The sequence below is a fragment of the Capricornis sumatraensis genome, chromosome 10, assembly GCF_032405125.1.
Source record: "Capricornis sumatraensis isolate serow.1 chromosome 10, serow.2, whole genome shotgun sequence".
Taxonomy (NCBI): Eukaryota; Metazoa; Chordata; class Mammalia; order Artiodactyla; family Bovidae; genus Capricornis; species Capricornis sumatraensis.
In genome coordinates this window covers 105,149,051-105,165,624 of record NC_091078.1, presented here as the reverse complement: position 1 = coordinate 105,165,624, position 16,574 = coordinate 105,149,051, and the positions used below count along the sequence as shown (strand labels likewise).

Genomic DNA, 16,574 nt, shown 5'->3' with positions numbered 1-16,574 from the left:
CCATCCAAGTGGCTGGGAAGCGGCCCCTCATCGTGGCTGTGATTTGCCCTCATCTCCCCGACGACAGCTGATGCTGAGCGTCTTCTCACACGCTCATCAGCCATCAGTGCACCTTCTCTGGGGAAATGTTCTTCAAGCCCCTTGCCCATGTTTTCAGGGAGGCTATCTTTCTATCACTGAATTACAAGCATTCTTCTCATGCCTCAGATACAATCCCTTATCACACAGATGTTTTGCAAGCATTTTCTCCCATTCTGTGAACTGTTTATTCATCTTCTTCAAAGTGTACTTTAAAGCACGAAAGGTTTTCATTCTGGTGAAGTCCAGGAAGTCATTTTCTTTCTTCTGCTGCTTGTCCTTTTGGGGTCACATCTGAGAACCACGGTCAAATCCAAGGTCGTGGACTCACTCCTGTGTTCTCTTCTAAGAGTTTCACAGTTGCTGCTTTTAGGTTTAGGTCCTTCAGTTCACTTTCGTACACAGTGTGAGGAAGAGGCCAACCCCATCCTCTTGTACGCAGATACCCAACTGTGCCGGGGCCTCCCATGTGGCGCTAGTGGTAAAGAGCCCGCCTGCCAGTGCAGGAGGCATAAGAGACCCAGGCTCGACCCCTGGGTCGGGAAGATCCCCTGGAGGAGGGCATGGCAACACTGCAGTGTTCTTGCCTGGAGAATCCCGTGGACAGAGGAGCCTGGGGGGCTCCAGTCCACGGGGTTGCAAAGAGCTGGCCACGACTGAAGCGACTGAGCGCGCACACACCCAACTGTTCCAGCACCGTTTGCCGAGAAGACGCTTGTTCTAACAGTCTTTTAATAACAGACTATTATTTGCAGCTCCTGCAAATAGCGCTGGGAAAAGGGGATATTCACACCTGATTAAAACCAACCACGAGTGGCACCCCCAGGGACAAAAGTTAGGAAGGAAGGCGGGCACCTGCTGGGTCTGCAGGGCACAGGCAGACTTTACCCGCGGCCCTGCCCACTCTCACGTCTGAACCTGCCTCAGGCCAGTCGGCCAGTGCGGCTTGCTGACAGCAGGTGGTCTTAAGACACAGGACACCAAGGCAAGGGCCGAGCCCACAGCGACTTCAGACAAGCTGGGGCATCTGCCACGAAACCACAGAGAAGCACGAGCTTCTGTGAAAAGTCAGGACGCGCGTCCCGTGGAGCGTCCACCCCGTCTGCGGGGAGACAGCAGAGACGTCACCGGACACGCGAGCCGCTCTCACCAGACGCCAACCCGCCGGCTCCTCGGTCCCGGGGCAAAGGACCATTCTGCTGTTTAAGCCAGCGGGTCTGTGGCGCTTTGTGGCAGATTAACACGACGGCCATTCAGATCCCAGCTCCCGGACCAACCCTTCCAAACGCACCTCCCGCCGTGCACCGCAGACGTCAGGCCGAGAAAGACTTCCTGCTGTTTTCAGAACATGCCTCTGTGCCCGTGTGGAAGCGGCTCCTCCAGGCCCCTTCAACACCTCCAAGGGGCGGTTTAAAGTCACCTAAACTTGTCCCTGGACCGCCCCTCCCCACCTCCTCAGAATGCGTGACCCTCACGAGCAAACCGCCACGGTGCTTGGCGCTGTCTCCCTGACACGTGCGGGGAGCGGTCTTCCAAGGCAGAGGGGCTGCTGAACCACCTCGGGGTCTCCAAACCAGAATGAGCCCCGGCACGCACAAGAAGCTCAGAGAGCTCACGCGATCGGGGGTCTGCGGTCAAGCGCACCCCGAGTCTTCAGGCCGCTTGGAGGAGCCCCATCGCTTTCCGCCCTGGTGCTGAGCGGACACCTGCAGCTCAGTTAACACCTGCCGCGTCACCTGCACGTTCAGAGGAAGCGGACCCCACCCCGGATTCTGGCGCCCGTGCTGACTTCTGCTGCCCGTGCTGACTTCTGCCCGAACACAGAAAACACTCTCTGCTGTCCTGCAGGCCCACTCACGGCTGTGTTTCCAAACTTCACTTCAAAGTTAAAATGGTTAAGATGCAGCCACCTAGTAGTCCAGGGGACTGGCTGCCTGTAGGGAATATTCTCTTCTTAGCTGTTGCTAACTCCCTTCTCTGCTGCTTCCGAACGGTAGGTGCCCTCATTCCTGCACAAAGAGTAAGCCGCTCTGGTCCACACTCAGTGGAAATGCTGTTCTTTTCCTAGAAAACCATGCCGCAGGGACTTTTGAGACTCACCCCACCAAACTGTCTTACCTTATAAACACAGGAAGTTCACTCATTCATTCAACACACATGTTTGGATCTCTTGGTTTGTGTTGGACATGAAACTCTACCGGGGTGAGAGCTGAGGAAGCCGGGATAATATGAAGCTTGAGCTCTGCCCTGGAGAAGCTCACAGCTTGTGTCGCCAGCGTGAGATGCAAACTGGCCCAGAGTTATATAAAATCGCAAACTCTGGGAACCTGCTGGAAAGTCTACCGGATGCCAGATTATCTAGAGCCACTCAGAGGCAGAAACAAAATTCCAACCCTGGTGTCCCAGCTCTCGGCACAAAAGTCCCTTCCCAGCGACGGAGTCAAAAATAGCCACGAAACCTCCTCCCCCGACCTTGCCCCGTGGACGGGCCTCCACCGCCTCTGGGCTGACTCACTCTGCCCGCAGAGCACTTGCAAACTTGACCCAAGCAGAGACTTGGAAAGTGTGTTGTTGCTCTCTCATTGCCCTTGAAACACTGCCACCCTGATGCCCCAGGGGACGTGGGGAAGAAGAGACCAAGAGCCTGCCAGGGGCAGACACTCGAGGCCAGCAGGCCCCCGCCGGCTGCCTGTCCTGCGGGGGAGCAGCTGACCAGAGGCGCACAGAGACACCCACGGGGCCCAGCACGGGCTGCCCACCAGAGGCCTCCTGACACGCTGCCCCTGCAGACACGCCAGGGGCCAGGGCAGCCCTCGCAACACAAGCCCAGCCCAGGCGCCAGCACCTCCACACACCCGAGCACGCCGTCGGGGCCCGGAAAGAAAACAGACGCCAAGCGCTGAGGCCGCTGCCGACGGGGCTGAGAACCGGTGGGCCTGGGCGCGCTGACCCCCAGGCCCCCTCCCTAAGGGTCCCGGTCCTCCAGCGGGTCAAGGGTCACACCTCCAACATGGGCACAGAGGTTTTCACGTGACATTAATCGAAGCATCGAGTTTGCTAACTGCGTGTTATCTCAGAAAGAACTGCACCAGCGGCTTCCCCACGACTTTGTAAACCGAGCACCCGCAGAATGGATGCTTTCTCGGGGTCTGAAATCTCACAGCAACGGCTCTAACTGCTAAGTAATTAGCCCGGAGGCTGGGGAAAGCACACAGCCTGCGCCACGCGGAGGGAGGTCGAGACGGACGTCAGGGAGGTGCCTGTGACAGACGCTGGCGGGCAGGGTGGAGTGAGCCCGGTGGGTGGGCAGTGGGGGAGCCCAAGACGACCCACACGCTCTCATCTCGAAACGGAGCCAGGCACTGACCCCACAGACGCCCGGCGTCTGACGCTACGACCACCCAGGGGAAAGGGGCCCCTGTTTAACCACGAGAAGAATGGCTCTCAGGTCCAGCGACAGCCTGCAGCCCCACCCCAACCGTGTGACTCAGGCGGGTTCTACCTCCAAGGCCTGCCATTTGGTCTACCATTGCCAAGGCCCGCCACCGTCCACGGCACCGCCCTGCTGTGTGGCCCCAAGACACCAGCCTCCCCTGAGGGACGTCTCGGCACGAGGGATTGAACAGCATAAACATAGCGGAGCACCTAGAACGCCTAAAGGCCGTGCTTCCCAAGCAGGGCCCTCGTCTCTACTCCGGCCACGCGGACGGCCCGGGGCAAACCGCCCTGCTGAGACCAGGCCAGCCGGACCCGAGCCCCCGGCCCCTCCCCTCCTTCCCGTCTTCCCTCCTCCCCGCTCCACGTGGAGCCCTCCCAGCCCACACCCTCTGCTGCCCGTTTCTCGAGGCCTCCCGGGCTCCCCTGGGCCCCGCAGCAGCCCCGGGTCCTACGTCAGTTTCCTGCATCTCCCTGAGGTCGGGCTGCCCTGGTCCTCAGTCTCCCTGGTCTCCACAGAGGCGCCCGCACGCTTCGCACCACTGAAAAGAGGACCGCCCAGATGGACACTCGGGGGCGGGCCTCGGGGGAAGCGTGGAGCAGGAGGCCCTCTGAGAGCCCGGCCCCCAGCAGGAGGTCTGTGGATGCCTCCTGGGAAAGCCGCCCCGGGGTCTAACCCAGAGCGGGGAGGCACGGGGCCGAAGGATGCCAGCCCTGGGGATGCCCCTGCGGCCCGTGCCAGCCCCCGGGGGGTGCTCACCCTCTGACGCCGTCTCCCCACTACAGGTGACGCAGCTGGCACTGAGCCTTGGGGTCCCAGACTGCCCCCACCCTGAGGGGCTGGGGAACGGGTGGCCCACCGTGCTTTCCGAGCAAGGGGGGACGTTCAGGTCCCGTGGCTCTCCGAGGTCCACAGAGCCCACCCCCTAAAGCCTCCACCACCCCCAGGAAGCCCCGACGGCTGGGGAGAGCTGCCGCCTCTGAGGGTCCCCTCGTGCTCAGCCCCGCCAGCCACATGCTCAGACACCTGGGTCCCCGGGGGGAGACACGGTTCTGAGCTCCCGCCGAGGGCGGCCCGGATCTCAGGGCCAGGGACACGCGTGTGCACCGGGGGCCCGAAAGCAGGGCTGAGAAGCACTCTCAGAGCTCGGAGACCCAGGCCCTCCTCCGGTCAGCTTTCCTCTGAGACCCGCTTTCCAGGGGCCGCGCCCACGAGCCCAGACCTGAGACCCTGAAGGGCGCAGGGGTCCCTTCGCTGTGCGCATCCTGCCCGCGGAGCCTTCTGAGGACTCTGCTCAAGGAAAGGAAGGCCCAGCTCCCCTTCACCCTGACGCCCCTGCGGATGCAGTCCCCGAACCCGCTCTCTTTCCTGCTGCCCTCCTGCCCTCTTCCTTCCCTACGCTGACAAAGCGGCGGCTCCACGGTGAGAGCTCCTCTGAACCTTTTTGCAGAAGGTAAGGCAGCCAACCAGGCCATCCTAAAGGAAATCAGTCCTGAATATTCACTGGAAGGACTGATGCTAAAGCTGAAACTCCAGTCGTTTGGCCACCTGATGCGAAGAACTGACTCACTGGCAAAGACCCTGATGCTGGGAAAGACTGAAGGCAGGAGAAGCGGGCCGCAGAGGATGAGACGGTCAGATGGCATCACCGACTCCATGGACATGAGGTTGAGCAAGCTCCAGGAGTTGGTGATGGACAGGGAGGCCTGGCGTGCTGTGGTCCATGGGGTTGCAAAGAGTCGGACAGGACTGAGCAACTGAACTGAACTGAATCCGCCTCCCCACCTCCACCCCAGCGAGCAGGCATGGGTGAAACGAAAGCGCCACCCCCAGCGGAAGACTTGGCTGACCCTAAATGTGGGACAAGGGTCACACTGTAATCTCAGCAGAGTCACACACGAAGGGCCATTGGCAGGAGAAGCGCCGTTTCGTTGGCACTCGGGGACAAAGTGCGCCCGGATGGGCATCTCTACCTAAAAGGTGCTGAGCAACGCACAATGGTGGACAATGGCCGCCTTTCAGGGAGCGGCTTATTTTGCAATTTTTTTTTTTCCTCAACTCCGCTGAAAAACAAAGCCCGACTTGTATCCACAGAACATGCTTATAGCAAGTGGAAAAAATTATGCCTTAACGAAGCTGTTGGAAAAACCAACTGCGAGAATGCGGCAAGAACAGCAGTGTCCTCTCGCCGTCAAAAGATCTTTGCTATTCGAAGAGTCTTAAGAAAAAAAAGCCCAGAAGAGATGCCCTATTTAAACATCAGGCAGCTTGCTGCAACAACGGCAGAGACACCAGGAGGAGGACCGGCGGCCCCTCCATGAGGAAGGAACTTTGGGAAATTCTTAAAATAGGCAAGAGAGAGCTGAGGTAGGACTGGAAGGCAGTGATGGGACTAAAAATCATGTCGCTGCCATACAACACAGAGTAAGGACCCCGGGCTCCGCGTTTCGGTGGAAGTATCAGGAGCCCACTCAGAGAAGTCTAAGGCCCTTTCTGATTCTTGTGGTGGGGAGACAAAGGGAGACAGGATTCCTCTCTGGCCTTCAGGAAACTGACCGCCCCCCGCGTCGGTATCTCACTGGGGAGGTTTGCCGGCCACCCCGCTGGTCCCTGCTTCCTTGCTGGCTTCTCAGGGATGCTCCAGCAGGAGGTCCCACCGCCTGGTGGTCCACAGGTCCTCACCATCAGAGAGCAGCCCCGGCGTCTCTGGAGGAGAGTGAGCTGAAGGTGTGCTCTGCAGGGGACCCCACGCTCCCCGGGCACCCGGGGAGACCCCTGGGAACCCTCCATCACCACCTGGCAGGCTCCGACCCCAGCACCTCGAGGAGCTGACTCACCCCCTTCGCCGGCACCCTGCATCACGGCAAACACCTCCTGCCAGCTGAGCTCAAGCCACAAGCCCGACTGCGCGACTTTTGGGCCTGAAGGCGGTCCACGGCTGCCCACCCAGCAAGGCGCAAACTCAAGCCCATAGCCTGCCCATGGCCTGCCCGTGGCCTGCCTGTGGCCTGCCCGTAGCCTGCCCGTGGCCTGCCCGTGGCCTGCCCGTAGCCTGCCCGAGGCCTGCCCGTGGCCTGCCCATGGCCAGCAGGACCCCAGGGCCTGGCCTCTCCCTGTCTCCAGCTTCCCGTGGTTCCTGGCCCTGCACATCCTTCTCACCGGAGCAAGACCGCTCAAGGGTGCTGGCTGGAAGGGTGAATGGGAGCCTGCGCTCTGCTCACCAAACCTCCCAGCTGAGGGGCCGTGCCGACCCCACGCGGCCCTTTTTCTAATTCGCACCACGCCTGGCAGCTGTCCCGTCTCTAGGTTAGTGTCGTAGAGTCGCTCAGTCCTGTCTGACTCTTTGCAGCTCCGTGGACTGCAGCCCGCCAGGCTCCTCCGTCCATGGGACTCTCCAGGCAAAACTACTGGAGTGGGTTGCCATTCCCTTCTCCAGGGGGTCTTCCCGACCCAGGGACGGAACCCAGGTCTCTGGCATCACAGGTGGATTCTTGACCACTGAGCCACCAGGGAACCACCCTCCCCCTGGTCTCGAGGTACCTCCCCTTTGTATGGTAACCACTCCCTCTTCCTCAGATGCAGAGATCGTCACCACTGTCTCCCCACCCTGGTGCCAGCTCCCCGGCATCAGTAAACCAGTGACTCCTGACTGGTTTGTTGGGCGGGAGTGTGACCACAGCCGAGTGGGAAGAGCAGATGCGCCCAGAACTGGGCCCCTAGGGCCACTTTCGGGGACGAGTAAGGGGTGGAACCTAAGGGATGGGGCACCCTTGACTGCACAGAGATCCAGCCAGTCCATCCTCAGGGAAATCAGCCCTGCGTGTTCACTGGAAGGACGGATGCTGAAGCTGAAACCCCAGTACTTTGGCCACCTGATGCGAAGAGCTGACTCATTAGAAAAGACCCTGATGCTGGGGAAGACTGAAGGCAGGAGGAGAAGGGGACGACAGAGGATGAGATGGTGGACGGCATCACCGACTTGATGAGTCTGAGTAAACGCCAGGAGTTGGCGATGGACAGGGAGGCCTGGCGCGCTGCAGTCCATGGGGTCAGACACGACTGAGCGACTGAAAACAAGGGGTGGGATTCGGTTGGCCCTGGAGACACGCCAACCAAAGGCAGCGATGTGTCATGCCTAGTCACACAGGTGGTATGAGTTCAGGGCGGAGGGCCGCGAGGGACCGGGAGCAGCAGGGGGCCCAGGGAGGCAGACCCCCCCAGACACACAGAACCCCGGGGAGCACCGCCCAGAGCACGGTGCCCACACCCTACGCAGGGGGCACACAACCCGGAGAGCAAACCGGAGGCAGAGGGGAGGACGGAGATGAGCTGACCCAGGGGAACGGAACCTCAGAGGGCAGTGGGGTCCGGCCGGATGGCAGAGGCTCCGCACTCCATGCCTGCACCTGGCTGGCCGGGAGGAGCTCCGTCTCCAGAACCCCAGTCGCCAGACCCAAGGGGCTGGTGGCTGATGGGAGGACAGTACGAGGGCGGCAGGAAGGGAGGGTGTTCTCCAGCCTTTAAATATATCCCAGCTCCCGGCAAGAGCTGCTTCTTCTTCAGGTAAATTTGCATAGGTGGGAGGAAGCGTCCTGAGACGGCTCTGGCCGCAACTCCCAAGGCAGACGCTGAGGGCCTCGTGGAGACGCGGTCAGCACGACCGAGGGCAGAGCAGGGCACGTCGGAGAGGGAGGAGGTAGAGGCCTCGGCTTGTGGACTCCAGGCCCACCAGCAGCGGCCAAGGCTCTGAGCCCACAGGGAGGCTCCAGAAAGGACGCCGTGCCACCCTCCTTCAGAGGAAGGCCACCCCCGCGAGGAGGCAGCAAGGCGAAAGGGGCCTCAGGGTCCCGGGCTGAGGGGCCCCTGCAGGGGACCTGGATCTGGAGCTGTTTCAAGGTGGGGGGGTCACCTGGGTGTCTGCACCAGGCCTCCAGCCAGCGGAGGAACGGCGCTCTTTGAAGCGGCCCCCGGGGACCCCAGCTGTCGCAACAATGAGCCGACAGGAAGAGAGCCTGCTTGGCTCCACGGTGTTGGGGTGGGGGGCTCCCCAGAGACGGAGCGCGGGCTGGGCACGAGGACGCCCCTGCTCGGAGGGGAGACGCAGGGCATCCAGGCCTTTATCCCACAAGGGTCTGCTTCAGACTGCCCGGTCAGGCCCAGGCAGATGGGTGTGACGCGTCCACGCTGGGCCCTGAACACCCCGAGGTCTGCAGCTGTGCGATCACACGTCCCTACAGCCCTCCTCAGCTGGCGGAACCAAGGGAGGACTTCCTCGGAGCCAAGCCATCCAACCGGGCGCTGCAGTCGTCAGACCGCTGGGGCCCCGACGCTGCTGACCTGTCAGCCATCCTCGGGGGCCAGGATGGCTGAGTCACTTCAGAAGGTAATTCAACGCTGCCCTTCAGGTGGGCTGAGTGGTAATCTGAAGCCAAAGGCGTGAAACACCATCCCAGGGCACGAGAGCCGTGACAGAGCAGCTCACGTCCCGCCCGGCCGGCTCCGTGACCCCGAGAACACCGTCAGGGAAACCCTGCTGCAGAGCCAGGGTTTCAAAAATTCCACAGTTCCCAGTCTCGACAAGGCAGCCAGTCCCCAGGGGCACAAGAAGATCTGGGGTTTCAGAACAGATCATATTTTGCCCTACTGCCAGCAAAGAATTAGGAAGAATAATGATCCTGTTGGCTTCCCAAGTGGCTCAGTGGTTAAGAAAGGAGATGCGGGTTTGATCCCTGGGTAGGGAAGACCCCCTGGAAGAGGAAATTGCCAGAGGAGCCCGGAACGCTACCATCCACGGGGACACTGCTGAGCACAATCACAATGAAAGATCCTATCACTCCTTTCCGTAAGGAGTGACCTTCATCCTAACAAAAACACGCAAGAATTTATCAGGAAGACAGTCCTTGGACGGACGTCTCGTTGTGCTCACTGGAACCAGAAGAATGTGGGCAAAATGCAGCTGGACCAGCTTCTGAAAGGGTTCACAAGGACAGCACCTGCCTCGCAGGCTGACTGGAAGATAAACCTGAGATCACATCTGAGAGACCAGTCCAGAGGCCAGAGCAGGCCCGAGACCCACCTCACGGGAGCCTGTTCTGCTGCAACCTAAGGACGGTCAGTATCCACCGTCACCGCAAAGCTCTGCACCAGACAAGCACAAACCTGCCTTGGCGTGACCAAGAAGCGGGCTTTCAGCCTCGGACTCATGATAACTAAGACCCCTCTATCAGGCACCGTCTATGAGGCAAGGGCTTCTGAGGTCCCTAGGGCCTCCCTGGGAAACATTTGTAAAAAGGAGCAGAGAGGGACATTTGGTGGCATTTTCCCCGAGCATAGGAGCACAGAAGACTCTGAGCTATCCCGGGGTAAGACCCTGGAGGGTGCTCCCTGGAGGGGCAGGCTGAGCCCAGCGGGCCGCTCCGCTCCGGAAGCAGCAGGCCTGTGGCCCACCCGCAGGAGGGCAGGGCGGTCAGTCTGACAGAGCAGCTGAGCCCAGGCGCAGAGATGCGGCCCCACCAGCGGGCACAGACTCTGTCCTGAGGCCGCCCGGGCCCACCCCACTCGGCCTGGCCTGATCCCTCCGGGGCCCCAGGGTGCAGTAGCCTCTGTCACCACCGGGCCTCCAGGACCTCCGGAGGGGTCAGGACTGGTGGGGATGGGGTTTAAAGGCCCTCCGGCCCGGGGGGGCCCGCCCCCCAAGGGAGCTCACGAACCTGCATCATCTGAGAAGGGGGAGACGAGCAGGCGGGTGGGGGGCCCTCTCTGGCAAAGCCCGGAGCCCCAGTGCGGCCCCCACCCACCCTATTCTCATTCCCAGCAGGAGATAAACACTGACCCCAAGAGATTTAAACACAACTGGCGGAGGTGGGGGGCGGGTGCCGACGCTAACTGGAGCAAAAGCAAGGAAGTGGGCCCAAGGCCACTGGGGTGGAGACTGGGAGCCCAGCACAGCTCAAGGAAGGCGGCCCCGCCCCGTCGGAAGCCTGCAGGCTCTCTGTCCCGCTGACCTCCGGTGAGGACAGCCTCCCCCTCCACGAAGGAAGCCCCTGAAGTCTGAGGCTCGCAGTTTCGTTGTCTTCGTGCACACTGAGCTAATAAACGCGCCATGCACTGCAGGGTGGTTAGAAGTTACAGCCAGAGGGAGCCTGCGGCCGCCTGCCGACCTCGCCCGCCCCATCCGACACCCACCCGCGCCCCCTCCAGCACTCTCCTCCGGAGAGCTTTAAGAAAGACAGCGCCAGACCTCAGGACTATTAACCGCCCACTGACAGCAGTTTATCCGGCTGTCCTGAAGCTGTGACTCTAAACCAGGTCTTCACAGTTCACGTCTCTGCTTTCTTGTTGCTTTTCGCGTCTTGAATGTGAGCTACCTGGACTATACACACCTTGCTGAAGCCGGAGGAGGAATTTCAAACCTGTGCTTGGGTTGGGTAACAGTGAGGAGACAGAATCTTGCAACCCAGCCCACATCCCACACCGCACGTGGGCCTCCGGGGACCAGAGGCCTGTTGGAGCAGGTAACATGGCCGAGGAACAGGAGACGTTCACTGGTCGCTAGGCCAGCTGGCTACCCCAAATCGTTCCCTTCCCTGAGCAACACAAACAAGCAGGGTTTTCCCCGTTTTATGCGAGCGGAGGGAAGTGGCAGAAGACCAGCTGTCTAACTGTGTGTCGTCCCAACGCCTGTTTCTAACAGCAAGACATAATCCCTGATGGGAAATGTACCAAGCAACTGAGCTAGCAAGACATCAGCAGACAGGCAGACCCCCTTCCTTCTCTGACACACGAATCACACCCTCTGAGGCTCACAGTCAAACCGGACAGAGAACAAAAGTTACTATATATACACATCATTTTGATTTTATCTGATCAGGTGGTTTTCGGTCACTGTTGGGTTGGATTTTAAAGGCATGTCTGCACAACAGGAAATCAACTCCAGCACAAAAAATAAAGTCCTGTGAAAACTGCCATACGGTAGAACTCACATCCTACTTGTCATATTTGAAATAGAACTCCTGCTTCTTAATTTTAAAAAAGATGAAGCATAAGCCCTCAGCTCTGTTAGCCTGCTGGGCTCAATGTTCAAACGGCCTGTGATGTAGGCCGTGGAGAAAGTGGCCTCACAGGAGCTGCATGGGAAGGGGGAGGGGGCATGAACCTGACGCCCCTGGGGGCCAACCTCAGCATCTCTGTGGGTGGGGGGCAGGCTGACCTGGGCGCGCCTGAGGGTTTCCAGTACCGGCAGAAGAGGTGCTGTCCGTCCGCGTTGACCAGGTGAGGGAGGTCCTGGTAGGGAACATTCTGTGGTGTCAGCCTGGGGGAACGTTCCTCTGGCATTCTGAAAGGATCTTCAGGTGCTGGGAAGGAAACAGGGAATGGTGCAAGGTCAGAGAGATGGCAGAGCACACAGACAGCAGGAGGGAGACCTTGTTCAGAGTCACTAACATTTTTTTAAAGCAGCTTGCTTTTTTAAAAAAAAAAACCCTTCCATTTCAAAAATTTTACAGATACACATATTTAATACTAAAACCCCATTTGTTCTTAAGAAAAATGTTCACTTTATCTTTTAAGTGCCTCATTACAGCTTTCTTCCCCCCCTCCCATCTGTGTTTATTTTAAATCATTTCAGGAAACTTCATCTTAAAGACTATTTTAGCTGTAATCAAGTGGAGATGACAGTCAGCCCTGTGGGCATAAAGACCCAGCTGCAAAACACCCATCCATGCTAAAACCCCCAAGGAAGTTTCACAGGGGCGCGGTCACGGGGTGCATGACGCTCTGGTTAATTCCTTCTGCCCGAAATTCTAAAGGTGCCGCCACAAACCTGTCTGCATCACGTCCGTCCTTCTGCGGTCCGCCAGCACACAGCCCCGAGCGTCAGGGCCAGACCAGCCCGGGCAGCCCCCTCATCTAGGCGGGGGGCGCCCCCCACGCTTCCCCAGCTTCCCAGCCAGCGCCCGGCCCCAGCTCCTGCCTGGCTTTAGGAGCGCGGAGCCCAGGGCTGCCCCCCGTGAGCGGGCGGAGCCACCCAGCACTGGCCCCCCATCACTCTTCCTAAACAAACCCCTGCGGCTGGGAGAAGGGTTCCCGGGAGGCAGCCAGGGCACCAGCTCCGCGCGACCAGATCCCCACCCCCGGACACGCACGAGCGCGGGTCCCCCAGGAAAGTCAGCCAGGCTCCCCCAAAAAACTTTGCCGCCTGCCCGCGTCCGCCGGCGCCAGGAGCGCAGCCCCGCCGGCAGGGCTGCCTGCGGGGGACGGACACGCGGACACGGAGTTGACGGCGGCGACAAGTTGGTTCGGGGCCGCCGCCAGGGAGCGGGGCGCACGCGCCGGGCACACGCAGACACGCGCGCGCTCGTGCACACGCGCACAGGGGCGCGGGAGCCCACGCCGAGCGCGGGGCCGCGGGGACCGCGGGACGCGGGGCGGCCGCCCCCGGGGGACAGGGACGGCTCGGGGCGGGGACTCAGGCAGTTACCGGGCCACGGGCGCCGAGTCCTCGTCTGCGGCCGGGACCGAGAGCTGCGCGCCGCCGCTCCGGAGACAGGGCGCGGCGTCCGCGCCGCCACTTATCCCGGCTCCCTCCCGGCGGGGGCGGCCGGGGGTGGGCCGCGGGAGGCGGCGCCGGGCCCACGTGTGCGGCCCGCCCGCCCGCCGCGCGCTCCTCCCCGCCGGCCGCGCCCCGGGGTGGCGCCCGGGGGACTGGCGCGCCCCGAACAGCCGCGCTGCGGGCGGACACGCCACACCCACGCGCGCACACACCTCGCGCGCACACCCGCCGCACAGACACGCATGCAGGGGCGACACAGGCGCCCGGGCGTCCCCCCTCCGGAATCACACACGTGGACACCGCGTACACACTCAGGACACGCAGATGGACACACAAACCCACACAACACGCATAAAAAGGAACACAGAGAGACTCGGACACAGACACACACACCCCACACAGTCAGACACACATAAAAAGCTGGGGCGCGGTGGGGGGACTTGTGCCCAATTTCCAGGAGGTGGGGGCCAGGCCAACAAGGGCAGGCCTGGCCCCAGAGACCCTCCCTGGGGGACACACAAAGCCTCAGAGGCAGGCGCAGGCCAGGGACGGTCTGAACACCCTTGGGTGCAGCTGTCCACGAGGCGGGTGGGGGTGGGGTGGGGCAGCTGGACCCGAGCCTAGATCCCCCTGGGCCCAGCGCCAGCTCCGACGCTCGCCCCGGGAGCCTTGGTCTCCTCACTGGCAGCCCAGGACAGGACCTCTGCCCCCAGGACGGTCAGGTGTGCCCTGCTCACAGTGACCTCCCCCGTATCCTTCCCTCGGTCACAAACAAGTCAACACCGCAGCAGTGCTGAAAAGAGCCACTGTCCTCCAGAGTCACACGGTCCGTGTGTGGGGAGGCCCCGGCTGCTTAAGGCCTACAAGCTAACTTAAAGCAAACAACAGCTGGGGTGTGAGCCCTGCCTGGTGGCAGGTCACAGGCCTCTGACGGAGGGGGCTGGCCAAGCGACAGGCCCCAGGCAAGGCCAGTTCTGGAGGCGGCCGAGTCCAAGCAGGGAGCCAGGGGCTGGCACATGGGTGGTACCTGGACTGGAATTCATCCCAGAGCCAGGCTGGGGCCCGAGGGACGTTTTGGGGGACCCCAAAGCACACCAAGCCCCCTTTAATATGAAGTCAAGTGAAAGTCGCTCAGTTGTGCCCAACTCTGACCCCATGGACTGTAGCCCGTCAGACTCCTCTGCCCATGGAATTCTCCAGGCCAGAGTACTAGAGTGTGTGTAGCCTTTCCCTTCTCCAGGGGATTTCCCAACCCAGGGATCAAACCGGGCCTCCTGCATTGCAGGCGGATGCTTTCCCAGCCGAGCCACCAGGGAAGGCCAAGAATGGTGCAGTGGGTGGCCTGTCCCCTCTCCAGCAGGTCTTCCCGACCCAGGACTAAAGCGGGGTCTCCTGCGTTACAGGCGGATTCTTCACCAGCTGGGCTACCAGCATTTCAGGACTTTACATACACAGTGTGGAAGTCTGGGGAACAGTTGTTCACAGAACTCCAGTGGAAATGGGGGTTCAGAGCTTGGGGAGGGCTTCCCAGGCGGCTCCGTGGAAGAGTTCACCTTCCTGGGCTAGGAAGATCCCACATCTAAGCTGCTAAGCCCATGTGCCACAGCTACTGAGCCTGCGCCTGGAGCCTGGGAACCGAAACTTCGGAGCCTGGGTATCACAACTGCTGAAGCCCACGTGCCCATGTGCCCATGTACCCGTGTTGCTCTGCAACAAGAGAAGCCGCTTCAGTGAGAAGCCCGCTCACCATGACTGAAGAAAGCCCACGCAGCAACCAGGGCCCGGGACAGTCAAAACTCAAGAAAGATAAAGATGCTCTCTCCTATCCTAGCTTCTCCTAGCTCGCTTACCAACAGAAGCGAGGCCGTGGGGGTGGTCGGGGGGGTGGGGCTCTGGGGGATGGGTGAGATTGCGCCGTTCTCTACCGGCTTTTCTAGTTACACTTTCTACTCTGAGAAGGTTGTAGACTCGTATTCAGCTGCATTAACATAGATTCGATTCAGAAATAATAGAGAGATGGTGCGCACCCTTTGTTCCAGTGAGAAAGTCTTGCAAAACTCTAGGGCAGCAGCGCAAGGGGGAAGTGGATGTTGACACACCGCATAGCCTTCCCGCCCCACAAAGGTCCCTGTGGTGACACCCTCTTCTCTCCTGTCCCGATTCCCTCCATAAGCCCTGGCAGCCACTTTACGACATTCTCCAGCTGTGAAACTTTGTGATTTCAAAGAGTTTTATCAGTTGAATCGCACAGCGTGTAACCTCTTAGGATTCACTTGTCTTTCAGCATTTCCAGGTTGCCGTGCAGGATCCGACGGGACGGACGGACCGCATTGTTCCGCATGAACGGCATCTGGGTTGCTCCAGTGTCTGGCTGCTATGAGTGAAACTTCTGTAAATATTCATGCATGAATGTAAATCTTTCTTTCTCTGGGATAAATGGGAGTTACACTCCTGGGCCCTGTGGAAGTTGCCTGTTGGGTTTTGTAAGCGATTGCTCCGAAGTGTGTTTCAGAGCAGACACAACGGTTGTGCCATTTCTTATTCCCACCAGAAACACACTAGAGATTCAGTCTCTCGGCACCCTCCGTCAGCATGCGGGGTCTTTCTGTTTTTCGCTTCTGTTTTGCCAGTTAGATATGCAGTAGTATCTCATTATGGTTTTAATCTGCATTTGTCTGATGGCTCATGGTGGGCCTACCAGGAGGCTCAGTGGTGGGGAATCCACCCGCCAAAGCAGGAGACGCGGGTTCAATCCCTGGGTCGGGAAGATCCCCTGGAGGAGGGCATGGCAACCCACCCCAGCGTTCTTGCCTGGAGAATCCCGTGGACAGAGGAGCCTGGAGGGCTACAGTCCACGGGGTCACCAAGAGTCAGACGTGAACTAGTCACTAAACGACAGTAACGACTGGCTCACGTCGCTGACTACCTTTCATATACTTAGCTGCCATCTATATATCCAGTTTATTGAAATGCTCCTCCATGGCTTTTGGCCGTTTTCTAATTGGACTTTTTGTTTTCACTGTTGAGTCCTGAGCGTTCTTTATATACTGTAGACACTAATCCTTTGTTGGATATGTGATCTGCAAATATTTTCACTTGTGGCTTGCCTTTTCAACCGTTAACGTGGTCTTTTACAAAGTAAAAGTTTTCATGTTTATAAAATACTGTTCCTAAGTGTTTTATTTATGGGATGTGCTTTTGGAGTCAAGTCTAACAGTGCTTTGCCAAGCGCCACACCTGAAGGCTTTCTCCTGCTCTTTCCTTTCTGTCTCCCATCTCGGCCTCTCTTCTAGTCTGGGCTCACTGTTGTGTAAGGTGTGAGATTAGGACCAGTGTCCTCGTTCTTTTGTCTGGTGTCCACCTGCTCCAGCACAATCTGCAGAACAGGCTGCCTCCCCCACAAGCCTTGAATTGCTTCGCGTCCTTTGCCAAACCATTAGATCAATTTCTGAATTCTCTATTCTGGCCCGTGGGTCTGCGTCTATTTCTTTATCAGCACCTCCCAGTCGT

General features: G+C 59.6%; 1 protein-coding gene across 3 annotated transcripts in view; it reads right to left on the bottom strand.

Moving 5' to 3' along the window:
- The window catches only part of MGLL (monoglyceride lipase), a 92,294-nt gene extending 79,210 nt beyond the window's left edge, over positions 1 to 13,084 (bottom strand). Inside the window, exons 1-2 of one of the 3 annotated variants that reach the window (XM_068981846.1) lie at positions 12,993 to 13,084; positions 11,724 to 11,868 (exon numbers count right to left, since the gene is read on the bottom strand). In XM_068981846.1, the coding sequence (XP_068837947.1) occupies positions 11,724 to 11,811 (88 nt within the window). In that variant the 5' untranslated portion in view covers positions 11,812 to 11,868; positions 12,993 to 13,084. Of the gene's footprint in view, positions 1 to 11,723; positions 11,869 to 12,335; positions 12,441 to 12,992 lie in introns of those variants that run through there. The other 2 variants (XM_068981845.1, XM_068981844.1) reach the window with 2 other exon arrangements.
- Between the last annotated feature and the right edge of the window lie 3,490 nt (positions 13,085 to 16,574).